Source organism: Loxodonta africana, chromosome 25 (assembly GCF_030014295.1).
Source record: "Loxodonta africana isolate mLoxAfr1 chromosome 25, mLoxAfr1.hap2, whole genome shotgun sequence".
NCBI lineage: Eukaryota > Metazoa > Chordata > Mammalia > Proboscidea > Elephantidae > Loxodonta > Loxodonta africana.
This window is the reverse complement of record NC_087366.1, coordinates 51,863,682-51,878,811: the sequence shown is the minus strand read 5'-3', so window position 1 is coordinate 51,878,811 and position 15,130 is coordinate 51,863,682. Positions and strand designations below refer to the sequence as shown.

General features: G+C 42.7%; 1 protein-coding gene across 5 annotated transcripts in view; it reads right to left on the bottom strand.

The window, feature by feature from the left end:
• Positions 1–14,251, bottom strand: part of NVL (nuclear VCP like) — a 133,802-nt gene extending 119,551 nt beyond the window's left edge. For 3 of the 5 annotated variants that reach the window (XR_010319440.1, XM_064276843.1, XM_003410940.4), the window contains exons 1-2: positions 14,118–14,251; positions 6,950–7,023 (exon numbers count right to left, since the gene is read on the bottom strand). Coding sequence is in view for 3 of the 5 variants with exons in the window: in XM_064276843.1 (XP_064132913.1) it covers positions 6,950–7,023; positions 14,118–14,174 (131 nt within the window). In the remaining 2 variants the exon portion in view is untranslated. Of the gene's footprint in view, positions 1–6,949; positions 7,024–8,390; positions 13,238–14,117 lie in introns of all 5 variants that reach the window. The other 2 variants (XM_064276844.1, XM_064276846.1) reach the window with 2 other exon arrangements.
• Between the last annotated feature and the right edge of the window lie 879 nt (positions 14,252–15,130).

Genomic DNA, 15,130 nt, shown 5'->3' with positions numbered 1-15,130 from the left:
ATTTCGACTCATAGCAACCCTATACGACAGAACAGAACTGCCCCATAGCGTTTCCAAGGAGCGGCTGGTGGATTTAAACTGCCGACCTTTTGGTTAGCAGCCGTAGCTCGCCATAGACCTTAACCACTGTACCACCAGGATCTTTAGAAGCCTCTAATTTATCTGTCCTGTGTGTGTGACATTTTTGAAGAGTCTAGGACCAGGCACTATTTCGTTCTGTTGTACACAACTAGGAGCTGGAACCAACTCAACGGCGCCTAACAACAGGTCAGCTAATCTGTAAAATGTCCAACAATCTAGATTTATCTTGTATTTCCTCATTATTAAATTCAAGCTAAATATTTCAGATAAGAACTTATGCTAAAAATCGTGGGTGAAAGTTTGATGAAAAACAATACTTATACAGTCTCAAAGCATTTCTACATAAATTATTTATTGGTATCAAGTTAATTTACAGTAGATTAATCTAGCAAATACAATCTTAAAATCAAAATTAACATCACCAAGTAACATCGCAGACGACATTATGTGTCTGCTGAGGTCACGTCACTTCTCTGGTATTCCTGCCAAAAACACCAGAAAAACCCAAACTGAAGGACAGTCTATAAAATTCTGTAACCTTCAAAAACATCAAAATCATGAAAAACGAAGACAGGCTGAGAAGCTGTTCCAGACTAAAGACAGTCTACAAAATTCTGTAAACTTCAAGGGCTCCTGAATTATTATTATTTAACAGGATTAAATATTTGAATCAATGTACATTTACTAGTTTTAAAAAGTGAATTGCAGTTACGTAAGAGAAGGTCCTTGTTCGTAGGAAATAGATACCATAGTGTATACAAAGGGACGGTCTAGGTAAGGAGTATATGAGAGTTCTTTGTACTATTCTTCCAATTTTTCTGCAAGTGAAATTATATCAAAATAAAAGGTTTTAAATGAAGCAAACACTATATTTAACCATGGCCATTTTTGAAAAGTAAAAAGCAAGATACGTTAAAGCAATACTGACAGGTCAATACAAAAGCTTTCTTCTTTAAGGTAGTTTTATGCTTTTAGGAGCCCTGGAGGTGCAGTGGTTACGTTCGGCTGCTAACCAAAAGCTCAGCAGTTCAAACCTACTAGCCGCTCCTTTGAAAACCCATAGGGCAGTTCTACGCTGTCCTATAGGGTTGCTGGGAGTCAGAAGCAACTTGACAGCAATGGGTTTTTGGTTTTTATGCTTTTAAATATCAGGTATTTAATGGCTTTAAAAATGGAATATAAACCACAAAGTCATGGTAACTCTGCTAGCAAATCACATTCAAGCGGGAGAAACAGAGAATGCAAAACATGAGAAGAAACAAAGGGATCTGTTACTACAGACGTTGACACACACTGCCATCTAGCAAGAGCCACTTCTCAAGTGAGGCCGATATTCAGGGCTCTAAACCCTATCCCTCTCAAAAGGAAACCCTTTTCCCCAGTCAGTTTAAGAAGACTCATGGCTCCTAACCAAAAGGTCGGCAGTTTGAATCCACCAGTCGCTCCTTAGAAATTGAAACCCCCGTGGTATAGTGGTTAAGAGCTACAGCTGCTAACCAAAAGGCTGGCAGTTCAAATCCACCAGACGCTCCTTGAAAACTGTATGGGGCAGTTCTACTGTTCCACAGGATCACTACGAGTCGGAACCCACTCCAGGGCAAATGGTTTGTTTTTTTTTTTTAATTGAAGGCAGCTAGCAGGCCAACAGTTACATAACTTAAAAATAATGTAGAAAATATAATTAAAACTAAAAACAGAAGACACAAGTATGAAACTAAGACCTTAAAAAAAATCTACTAACTTATTAAAAAAAGCTAGAGTAACTGAGAATGTTGTTGTGTGCCATCGAGTTGATTCTGACCGACTCATAGCGACCCTACAGGACAGAGCAGAACTGCCCCATTGGGTTTCCTGCCCCACTGGGTTTCCTGCCCCACTGGGTTTCCTGCCCCACTGGGTTTCCAGGGCTGTAATTGTCACGGAAACAGATGCCACACCTTCCTCCCGTGGAGCACCTGTTGGTTTCAAACTGCTGACCTTTCAGTTAACAGCTGAGTGGTGCCATCAGGGCACCGTAACTAAGAATATCTAGAATATAAAGAACTTATACAGTGAAACCTGTGAGAGCCGGAACTCAACAGAACTGGCTTGTTTTTCCGGGTCTTGCAAATTATCCACCTTTGACAGGGTGCAGTCTTACCTCTTTTCTATCACTATTATCACTAGCGGAGAATCTTTTAGTTTTCCTTCTCTGACAGGTTTCCACCTTATACCGGTTCTGGCTTTCGCAGGTTTTACTCCAGCACTTTGTATGCAATATTTGAATATTAAAAACTAAAACTCATTCACTGAAACGTAAGATTCTCCCTCCATTCCCTGTTGTCATTAGTTGCTGTCAAGTTGATTTCCATTTCATGGCGACCCCGTGTGTTACAGAATAGAACTGCTCCATAGGGTCTTCTTGGCTCTAATCTTGGCACGGAGCTCTGGTGGTACAGTGGTTAAGAGCTCAGCTGCTAACCAAAATGTTCACAGCTCGAACCCACCAGGCACTCCTTGGAAACTCTATGGGACAGCTCTACTCTGTTCTATAGGATCGCAATGAGTCAGAATTGACTCAATGGGCAATGGGTTTGGGTTTTTTTTTAACCTTAGTAGAAGCCGATCACCAGGGCTTTTCTTCCACATTACCACTGGGTGGGTTTGAACCAGCAACATTTAGATTAGCAGTTGAGTGCAAAGTCTTCATGCACCTAGGGACTTTCCTCCATTCCCTAGAACTTAAAAAAAAAAAAAAAAAACTCCTCTATACCAACACAAATGGTTAAGCACTTGGCTGCTACCCAAAACGTGGGCGGTTCCACCTCCCCAGCGGCTCTGAGGGAGAAAGGCCTGGCAATCTGCTTCTGTAAAGACTACTGCCAAGAAAACCCTATGGGACACTTCTCCCCTGTCACATGGGGTCGCTGAGTTAAATACCACTTGATGGCACCTAATAACAGTAACACACTGTCGTAACACTTTATCAAAATACCTGGCCTATCCTTTGTTTCATAATCATAGTTGGTTGTTCTTTTATCTTCCTCCTCTTCTGGACTGAGCTTCAGACTCACACTCATTTTCATATCACTTAGATGTGAGATGTACTTACATGTAACAATCATTCAATCAATATTTGCTAAATCATGAAAATGTAAAAGCTCACCATGTTTGTTAGAGATGCTGACAGTACAAAAGGGAATGTCTGCATGACGTACAATCCAGCATAAACCATATGTCACCATGATACTATCTTGTCCTGTCACATTTCACTAAATCTAATCAATAGAATGAGACAGAATTTCAATATTTCTGAAAATGGGCTACAGTATCCTGCCATTAAATGAAGACCCAAGAATCTGCTTCTTAACAAACTGGATTTTGGCATAAACTTTTCTACCTGTATATTTGACTCCGATCTTGGTGAGATTTGAATGGCAAGGGTTAAAGAGAAAAGAAACAAAACCCATTCTCGATGCTGAAATTAGCATGAATGGCCCTAATACCTTCAAAATTTAACTTTCAGTAAGGGAAGAAAAGCCCACAAATCAAGTATGTGGGCATACCCCCTGCTGGCTCAGCAAATCTTAACTTGGTAATTATTCATAGTAACTGTGCATAATTTTGAAACTGTGCAAATATATTATCCACTCAAAAAAAAAAAAAAAGAAAGAAAATGAAAACGCTACAGGAAAATGTAATAATGAATACAGTCAGTGAGGGCGCAAGAATGTGTAACAAATGAGTGCGTGAACTGCTCTCTGGGAAGCCACCTGTCCTCTGTTACTCCAGGTGTAGCACAAGAACTATTTCCTCAGTAAGCCTTTCCACCAGGCCCAGCACAATCCCCTACCCAGAACTCATCCGCCCTCTTACAGCACTTCAATTTTAGGACTTAAAATAAGCTGTGTAGGAACTGAAAGTCATTTATTCATTCACTCGGTCACTCATTCACCCAACTCCTTCAATTCGATCAACAAACACGGAGTGTCTACCTTCCTCCAAGAACTGTCCAAGGGCTGGGAACCCAAAAATAAGTAAGAGACACTATTCAGGCTCTGTAAGAACTCTGCCTAGTGGGGGAGACAGACACAAGCACACTGTGGTCTGCGCAATGACAGAGAGACGCAGGGGAGCAGACAAGAGTATGGATTAGCTCTGTGTGGGCGTGGGAGGCAGGGGAAGAAGAAAGGGGAGTGGGCAGGGAGGGGATTCTAGGGAGAGGTGACATAGCATGAGCTAAGAAAAAGAGGAAACAACATGGTGTATATGTGTGTGTCTGTGCAATTACAAAGAGCTCATAGGTGTTACTGGCCCATATGGTGTGAAGCAGGGAGATAAGGAGGAACCGGACCACAAAGGCCTTTCAACCACACTGAAGAGGTGGAGTTTATATCGTAAAGCAACTGAAAATAACGGGTATCTGTGAGGAAGAAGTGAGGGTATTAAAGAGAAGAAGGTTAAATATGTGTTTTGAGGAGACCACTTTGGTGGCTGTGGTTAGCACAGGGTAGAACAGTGGTTTTCAACAAGAGTGGTACCATCCTTAAGGGGCATTTTGAGAGTCTGAGGGGGCATTTTATGTGACCACAATGACTGGGGAGCATTACGGACATTAAGTGGGTGAGGACAACATTGCTGGATATCCTTCTATACACAGAACAGTTCCAGAGAGAAAGTATGTCGCTTCCTCGTGACACTCATGTAGGTGAAAAACCTATTCAGAGTTACCTAAGCTAGACCTGGAAACCCTGGTGGCGTAGTGGTTAAGGCTACGGCTGCTAACCAAGAGGTAGAGTAGTGGTTAAGAGCTACGGCTGCTAACTAAAAGGTTGGCAGTTTGAATCCACCAGGCGCTCCTTGGAAACTCTATGGGGCAGTTCCACTCTGTCCTATATGGTCGCTATGAGTCAGAATCGACTCGACAGCAACGGGTTTGGTTTTTCTTGGAAACGAGACCCTATCTGCTGTACATGTAAACACAAAGTCTATTCTGCATGGTTTTAAGACACACTGAATTTTCCAGGAATGCAACTGCTTTATAAGCTGAGAGATTTCACTTTATTTGTTGTTCATCATTTCAGAAATCACCGGCAACACTGCTGTTCCGGGCATGTGAGATACCAACAGGACATATCTGCATCGGTCTGCTCTTGTAGTTCTAGCGCTCACACTTACTCTATAAATAGGTTCAACCACAGGACTAACTGTCATGTCTTATACTGTCTTGTTAGGCCTGAGCATGAGGGGTTTCAGAACCGATGGATTAAAGCGGGGGTCAGCAAACTCGTTCAGTAAAGGGCCATACAGTAAGTATCTTAGGCTTTGCAGGCCATATGACCTCTGTTGCAACTACTCAATTCTACTTTTGTAGTGCATGGCAATATGTAAACGAACTAGTGTGACTGCATTCCAATAAAATTTCATTTATGGACACTGAATTTTGAATTTCATATTATTTTCATGAGTCATGAAATATCCTTTTTTTTTTCCTCCCAATCATTAAAAAATGTAAAAACCATGCTTAGCTCACGAGCTACCCAAAAAAGGTGGCAGGCCAGATAAGACCTGGGGACCATAGTTTGCCAAGCCCTGGAAGAAAGGAAGGCAGGGCTAGACATAGCTTAGAAGCTGAAAAAGAAATCCAGACAAGAAATAATGAGGACTTGGAGGAAGCAAGTAGTATGCTGGGAAAGGAGAGAACAGGCTTCGAAAAATATTTAAGACTACAGCAAGGTTTGGTGACTGCAGACATGTGGGAGCGCTGGGGCACAGGTTAGGTAGAAGACAACACGAAGGCTTTGAACCTAAGTGACTGGGCAGGTAGTTGTACCATCAACTAAGATTAAAAAAAAGAAAGAAAGAAATTACAAGAAAAAGGCAATTCATACATTTCAGTAGAGTGAGTGATAAGGGTGACAGGAGGCTTAGACCACTCTTTAAAAAAAATCTGGATGAAGAGAAGGAAAAATACTGAGTAGGAGTAAAAGCGGGGAAACCCTGGTGGCATAGTGGTTAAGAGGTTGGCTGCTAACCAAAAGGTTGGTAGTTCAAATCCACCAGGTCCTTGGAAACTCTATAGGGCAGTTCTACTCTGTCCTATGGGGTCACTATGAGTCGGAATAAACTTGACGGCAATGTGTTTGGTTTTGTTTAAAGTGGGGTATAAAATTTTTAAAAAGGATTTTGTTTTAGTGTATTCTTTTTTTATTCAAGACAAGAAGAGACCTGGAGATATTTACTTGTTCACAGTATAAGGAGGAAAGAAAATAGAGATTGAAACTTACAAAGCAGAGATAACTAATGAAGCAAATATAAGAAGAGGTGTGATTAGAGACAGAGGCGAAGGATTTATCTTCAGTGGGAGGAATAAGTGAGTGACACATTTCTAGATAAAGAGTCAGGATGCTAAGGGAGATGATGCCTGAAGGTTTTTATTCTTTAATGAAGTAGGAAGTAATATAGTAACATCTCTATCCAGAGCAGATTGAGAGATACTGAAAGATAAGAATTAGCCATTCCCCATAGTAACAAGGACAGCTCCTTGCATGTAATAGGTGGGTAACAAATGTTTGTAGAACTGAACTGAATTCCAAGTTTATGGATTGGTAATCTGATGCCAGCTGGTATCAAAAGCAATTACAAATTTAGACAGGATAAAATCAAACCTGTTGGTGTCGAGTCAATTCCAACTTACAGCGACCCTACAGGACAGAGTAGAACTGCCCCATGGAGTTTCCAAGGAGTGCCTGGTAGATCTGAACTGCCGACTTTTTGGTTAGCAGCTGTGGCTCTTAACCACTATGCCACTAGGGTTTCCATAGGCAGGATAGAAACTTTAAAAGAGATAGGAAAGAAAAGCAAGGATCTGCAGGCTACGTTTCTTTACCTGTACATTCTTTGCAAATCAGATGCTAAGAGTCCAGTGTCCACGTATTTGCCACATCTGTTACTGGTAAGATACTAAAAGAAAAAATACAAAAATATAAAACACTCAATATTTCAAACAGTGATTTGAATCAACAAGAGATCAAGCTGCTGAAACATGCTATACTTTGATGTAAACTCTTCACTAATAAAGTGTACCAGAAACATAAATGAAAATCACCAAATTATTTTCAATCTGGAATAATACTGATTTTTTAAAATTAGCAGTAGCAGTCACTGTGACAGCACAATAACAACAACAATAACTAGAAGAGCTAGCATGCAATAAGTGAGGGGTTACTATACCCTAGTAAGAGACACGAGCTCACCGGCACACCAGGGAGATTTTAATTTGAGGGAACATGGGGATCACTGCTGCCAGGCACTGCGAGAACTCCTAGCTTGAGGCAATTCACGGTTTTAACATTAAATCACCTTTTATTCCTTCTGAAGATTCCACCTTTGCAAAACTGGGTTTTCGGTGGTTGCTGTAACCAAAAGCTAATGTGATGCAAAAATGAATGTGGAACAGGGTGCAAGAGTGGCAACGTCAACCGAATTTCAAAGTATGAGAAACTGTGCAGTGCCCGACAGGCACATACTTTAAGAAGAAATAAAAACACATTGATTTTTTTCCAACTTTTATATATTATTTTTTTTTCAAATAATCTACGAAGTTATTTGAACAAAATACTTATTAGGTTGCTTGGACCCAAGTACTTAATAGATAGACCCACTAGGTATTTCTTTTGGTCTACCCACCGTCATCAAGTCGATTCTGACACATACCGACCCTACAGGTCAGAATAGAAATACTCTATAGGGTTTCCAAGGAGAGGCTGGTGGATTCAAACTGCCCGCCTTTTGGTTAGCAGCTGAACACTTAATCACTGCACCACCAGGCCTCCTCTTTTGGTCTAGGGACATTATAAAAAATTTGCTGAAAAACTAAGGGAATTGTAAACCAAGAATGTTTGGGAATCTCTGTCCTAAGCACTGTTCTAGGGGCCTTTTACGCATCATCTTGTTTAATCGTAACAGTGCTATGAGGTAGGTATTAGTCTCGCCGTTTTGTAGTTAAGGAGGTTTAAGTGAGGTTTAAAAAGGCTAATAACTTGTCTGGCAACACATAAACTGCAGTGTCAGAGTTTAAACTTGGACTTAAGTACCAACCTCTGTTTCAGTACCTGCTAGTCGTGCAGTCCAGCCAATGTCCCATTTCACACAGCAATTTCTTCTCAAATATTCCTAACACAGCAACAGTCTCTGCATAAATGCCACTGATGGCAAGAGACTCAGTACGCAAAACCAGACGGTTCCAGTTAACTTCCCCTGCTCTGGGGTCTGACAACATGCTGTCATTTACTACAGCTAATCTAAAAATTATACTCACTTGTACTTACACTTTTTTGAGTGTATCTCCGTCTTAGTCATCTAGTGCTGCTGTAACAGAAATACCACAAGTGGATGGCTTTAACAAAGAGAACTTTATCCGCTCACAGCTTAGGAGGCTAGAAGTCAAATTCAGGGTGCCAGCTCCAAGGGAAAGCTGTCTCTCTGTTAGCCCTGGGGAAGGTCTGGTCATCAATCTTCCCCTAGTATCGGTGCTTCTCAGCACAGGGACCCCAGATCCAAAGGACACACTCCGTTCCTGGCTCTTCTTGCTTGGTGGTAATAAGGTCCCTCTCCTCTCTGCTTGATTCTCTTTCATTTCTCAAAAAAGACTGACTCAAGACCCAATCTGATCCTGTAGGTTGAGTTGTCTCATTAACATACCTGCCTCTAATCCTGCCTCATTACTATATTAAAAACAAAACAAAACCCACTGCCTTGGAGTAGATTCTGACTCATAACAACCCTATAGAACAGAATAGAACTGCCTCACAGAGTTTCCAAGGACTCAAACTGCCAACTTTTTGGTTAGCAGCTGAACTCTTAACCACTACACCATCAAGGTTTCCATTAACATACAGAGGTTAGAATTTACAACACACAGGAAGGATAATTACATCAGATCACAAAATAGTGGACAACTACACTATAAAGGAAATTGTGGCCTAGTCAACTTGACACACATTTTTAGGGAACAACTTAATCCATAACAATCTCATACCCAGTAGTATGTTTACCTGTGTTTTACTGACTACGCAAAGGCATTTGACTATGTGGATCATAAAAAATTATGGATAACACTGCGAAAAATAGGAATTTCAGAACATTTCATTGTGCTCGTGAGGAACCTGTACACAGACCAAGAGGCAGTCATTCGAACAGAACAAGGGGATGCTGCGTGGTTTAAAATCAGAAAAGGCACAAGACAGGTTGTATCCTTTCACCACACTTATTCAAGGTGTATGCTGAGCAAATAATCTGAGAAGCTGGACTATGTGAAGAAGAACGGGGCATCAGGATTGGAGGAAGACTCATTAACAACCTGCATTATGCAGATGACACAACCTTGCTTGCTGAAAGTGAAGAGGACTTGAAGCACATTATTACTAATGAAGATCAAAGACCACAGCCTTCAGTATGGATTGCACCTCAACATAATGAAAACAAAAATCCTCACAAGTGGACCAACAAGCAACATCACGATAAACGGAGAAAAGATTGAAGTTGTCAAGGATTCATTTTACTTGGATCCACAATCAATGCCCATGAAAGCAGCAGTCAAGAAATCAAATGACATATTGCATTGGGCAAATATGCTACAAAATATCTCTTTAAAGTGTTAAAAAGCAAAGATGTCACTTCGAGGACTTAGGTTCACCTCACCCAAGCCACGGTATTTTCAATCACCTCATATGCATGTGAAAGCTGGACAATAAATAAGGAAGACCGAGGAAGAATTGATGCCTCTAAATTACAGTGCTGGTGAAGAATACTGAACATACCATGAACTGCCAGAAAAACAAACAAATCTGTCTTGGAAGAAATATAGCCAGAATGCTCTTTAGGAGCAAGGATGGCGAGATTTCATCTCAAGTACCTTGGACATGTTATCAGGAGGGACCAGTCCCTGAAGAAGGACATCATCTTTGGTAAAGGAGAGTGTCAGCAAAAAAGAGAAGATCCTCAATGAGATGGACTGACACAGTGGCTCCAACAATGGCCTCAAACATACCCACTCTTGTGAGAATGGCACAGGCCTAAGCAACATTTCGTCCTGTTATGCACGGGGTTGCTATGAGTCGGAACCAACTTGTCAGCACCGAACAACAACAACCTAGCCACTGCAAGCCCAAAAGTTCCTTGATGGCAACAGAAAGAAAACTACTTGCGAGAAGGTATCGAAAATATATCACTAAGTGAAAAAGCAAGCAGAATAGATGCAGATAAGCTCATTTGTGATTTCTTTAAAAATAAATACATATGTAAGCACATATATGTATATAAAATCTTAAGAAAGATACAACAGAAATTCTCCATGATTACCTCTGGAGAAGGTAAACAGGAAGTGGAGCTAAGAGGGATTTTTTTCTGTTCATTTTATACTCTTCTGTCATTTTTATTTTAAACCATGAGAACCTGTTAATTTTATAATGAACAAAAGTAAAAGCAATAGAGGAAAACTGACAATGTCAAATACTGAGGAGCACTTAAGTGTGGGAAGGACTGAGAAGAGGCCTATGGATTTGGCAAAGAAGAGTCATCACTCAGAAACCTACAGGAGCAAAAATCAAACAGACACCAAACTCACTACCATCCAGTTGCTTCCGACTCACAGCAACTGTGCAGGACAGTCAGAACTGTCCCATAGGGTTTCCAAGGCTGAAATCTTTACAGAAGCAGAATGACACATGTTTCTCCCACAGAACGGCTGGTGGGTTCGAACCACTGACCTTTCAGTTAGCAGCTGAGCAGCCCGGCCCTTAACCACTGCGAATTCTCCTAAGTGGTGCAAATATGCAGAGGAAGAGCAATTCAGAGTTAGTGAACAGCAAGAGCAAAAGGTCCTGTGCTTGGTGTGTTTTAGAAGGTCAGTGTGACTGGAACAGAGTAACCAAGGAAGACAGCAAAAGGTAACAAGGACAAAAAGGTAGAGAGGGGCCTGAACATGCAGGGCTCTTTGGGCTGGGTTTTACTGTAAATGCCTTAGAGTCCACCAGAGGTTCTGAGCACGGCCTGGACAAGCATTAATTTTCCCTTTAAAAATCTGTCTGCTCGGTTAGGTATAAGCCCGTACCAGTTGCCAACGAGTCAATCCTGACTCACAGTGACCCTATAGTGTAGAATTGCACCACAGAGTTTTCAAGGAGCACCTGGTGGATTTGAACTGCTGACCTTTTGGTTAGCAGCTGAGCTCTTAACCACCGCACCACCAGGGCTCCCCTGTTGGGTATAGTCCTTATATAACAGTAGAATCAGAGATCAGATAGGCATCTACCGCAATAATCTAATACATTGTGGTTTGAACCAGGTCGAGTGGCAGGATAGATGGTAAGAAGTGGCTGGATTTGGAAAATATTTTGAAGGTAAAGCCAATTAGATTGTCAACGGACTGGATACCAAAAGTGAAACACGTGAGTCAGAAAGATTCTTAAAATTTTTGGCCTTAACAAAGGAATGGATGGGGGTGTCACTGATCGAGATACAGGACACCAGGAAAAGGACAGGCTGGAAGAGAAAATAAAAATTCAGTTTGGACATGTTACCTATCAGACATTCAAGAAAAGATGCTGAGTATACAGCTGGATATATGAATCTGGAGTGCAGGAGAAAAATCTGAACCAGATATAAATATAGCAGTCATGAACATATAAAACCAAAAAATCAAACCCATTGCCATCCAGTTGATTCCAACTCATGGCGACCCTACAGGACACAGAATATCTACCCAATAGGGTTTCCAAGGAGCAGCTGGTGGATTCAAACTGCCCACCTTTTGGTTAGCAGCCTAGCTCTTAACCACTGTACCACCAGGGCTCCCATGAACATATACGCAGTATTTAAAGCCATTAGACTAGATGAGATCACCTAGGGAGTGTGGACAGATGACAGGAGTTTGAGGATAAAGAGCACAAACATGACAGAGGCTCAGGGCACTCCTAACATTTAGAGGTTGGCAAGATAAGAAATTCAGAAACTCAGAAATTCAGGCCGGCTTCAGAAGAGGACGTGGAACCAGGGAAATCATTGCTGATGTCAGATGGATCCTGGCTGAAAGCAGAGAATACCTAAAAGATGTTTACCTGTGTTTTATTGACTATGCAAAGGCATTCAACTGTGTTGATCGCAAAAAATTATGGATAACATTGTGAAGAATGGGAATTCCAGAACACTTAATTGTGCTCATGAGGAAACTTTACATAGATCAAGAGGCAGTTGTTCGGACAGAACAAGGGGATACTGATTGGTTTAAAATCAGGAAGGGTGTGCCATCAGGGTTGTATTCTTTCACCATACCTATTCAATCTGTATGCTGAGCAAATAATTCGAGAAGCTGGACTATATGAAGAAGAATGGGGCATCAGGATTAAAGGAAGACTCATTAACAACTTGCGTTATGCAGACGACACAACCTTGCTTGCTGAAAGTGAAGAGGACTTGAAGCACTTACTAATGAAGATCAAAGACCACAGCCTTCAGTATGGATTACACCTCAACATAAAGAAAACAAAAACCCTCACAACTGAACCAATGAGCAACATCATGATAAACGGGGAAAAAGACTGAAGTTGTCAAGGATTTCATTTTACTTGGATCCACAATCAACAGCCATGGAAGCAGCATTGCATTGGGTAAATCTGCTGCACAGGACCTTTTTAAAGCGTTGAAAAGCAAAGACGTCACCTTGAAGACTAAGGTGCACCTGACCCAAGCCGTAGTATTTTCAACTGCATCATATGCACGTGAAAGCTGGACAATGAATAAGGAAGACTGAAGAATTGATGCCTTTGAATTACGGTGTTGGTGAAGAATATTGAATATACCATGGACTGCCAAAAGAACGAACAAATCTGTTCTAGAAGAAGTACAACCAGAATATTCCTTAGAAGCAAGGATGGCGAGACTGTGTCTATATACTTTGGACATGCTGTCAGGAGGATCAGCCCCTGGAGAAGGACATCACGCTTGGCAGAGTACAGGGTCAGCGGAAAAGAGGAAGACCCTCAACGAGATGGATTGACACAGTGGCTGCAACAGTGAGCTCAAGCAGAACAACGATTGTAAGAATGGCTCAGGACCGGGCAGTGTTTCGTTCTGTTGTGCACAGGGTCGCTATGAGTTGGAACTGACTCGAAAGCACCTAATAACAACAAGATAAGACGGAGTCCCTGGTAAGATGAGATGACACAAACAGTTAAGCCAAAATGTTGGCAGTTCAAACCCACCCAGAGGCGCCTCAGAAGACAGGCTTGGCTATCTGCTTGCGAAAGGTCGCAGCCTTGAAAACCCTACAGAGCAGTCCTACTCTGCACACTAGGGATCGTCATGAGTTGGAATCGACTCCAAAGCAACAAAAACACAGGACGAGATGGATCCAAAGGGGAAATTGTGTAGCGGTCAGTGAAGTAAGAAAGGAAGACCGTATAGCTCCCAAAGTCTAATGTGAAGAGAAATTTCCCCTCCTTTTCACTCATACTGCTCGCTGCCTGCACCATTCCAAGGCCTTAGCCACACGCTGCTTCCTACTGAGGGCTGTGAAAACGACAACACGGTACGTAACGGACCTATTTCCACGTCTGCTGCATGTTACCTATTTTTACTGTGTCTCCGCCCTGACTGCAAGCTCCCTGAGACCGGAAATTAATGTATTCTGTGTGGTTTCCAAAACACCTCGGACAATCCGGGTGTCTGAAGAACGTTTCTGGCCTAAGTTCACAGGACAGGAAGGCTGTAACTAGGCTAATTCCGTTCTCCTAACCGACCTGCACTGAGGTCCAGGCCCACCAGGCTGCACCCTCCCACCCGTCGGGGCTCCTCCTTGAGACTCCACCCAATGGTGGCAGGGGCAGGCCCTGCACCTCCAGCGCAGAGCGGAATTATCAACTGACCCACGGCGACACCCAGACGGATGGAGGCCGGGGGCTAGGCAAGTGCGGCCCGGGAGCCCCCGAGAATGGGCAGGCAGCACCCGGGGGGGCGAGCAGGGACCACTGCGAGGCCGCGCCGTACGGAATACACACCCGGACGACTCGCTGCTTGAGCTTATTGTCCACGAACCCTGCGGGTCTGGGCTTCATCGCGTCTGTCTCCGCCGCCACAGCTCCAGCCTCCAGGTCCACGTGAGCCGGGGGCCTTCTCGGGGCTGCCTGTGGCGATCGCCGGACCAGCTACACCCGAAATGCGCTCCGCCAGGCCCAAACCGAGCCGTTCCCCTCAGGACACAAGGACTGCGAGTGGGGAAAAAAAATACTGAAGAGAAAGAAAAGGCTTAAAAACATCAGGCTGTTTCTAGGAGTCTTCTTTTGCAGGCCTTTCCAACAGGCCCTGAAGGACAAGGACCCCTTTGAACACGCCCAACTTTATTGGTTCCCAGCTGACGGACACGGTCACGCGCCTGCGCAGGCGGGTTTCTGTGCTGGTGGCCCGAGCGTCTGTCGCCTGCGCCCCGTTGGTGGTGTCGTTTGTCACATTGCAGCGAGTCCAGGCACACCCTATTCGAATGCAAAGTTACTCTTGGCTAAGAATCTGAACAAAACAAAGCGCTGTAGATACTTGGAAGGATTAAATCGGAACAAAAACATTGCTTTTTCATCTAATTACTTTATATCGGCCGGAAAAAGGGGCGAACTGGGTGCGAAAAGGACTTGTTTACCCAGATAATTACACCGTTTGTTAATCTGGCAATAATTTGATTTATAAACAGATAATTTGTTGAGCATATCTAGTGCAAGTCTCCCATCTCGGCGTAGAAACTGCCCAGAATATTCGGAACAGCTGTATCCCCCACAGTAGTTCATAGCGTGGTTATGGAGACACAGGAAATAGGGCAGTTGTCCTTCGTAAAAATCTACAGAAGTTGCCGGCTTTACTTTTGTTTGCTTGTTTTAATAGTACTTTTAATATTCTTATTCCGTGTCTTATTTGGCTTAAGGGAATATTAAGTGCAGCCCAGGAAGTGTCTTGAGGCTGTGGGGCAGTAAGGAGAGGAAAAGTAATTAAGAGAAGGGTGTGAGAAGATACTAACAGATAACAT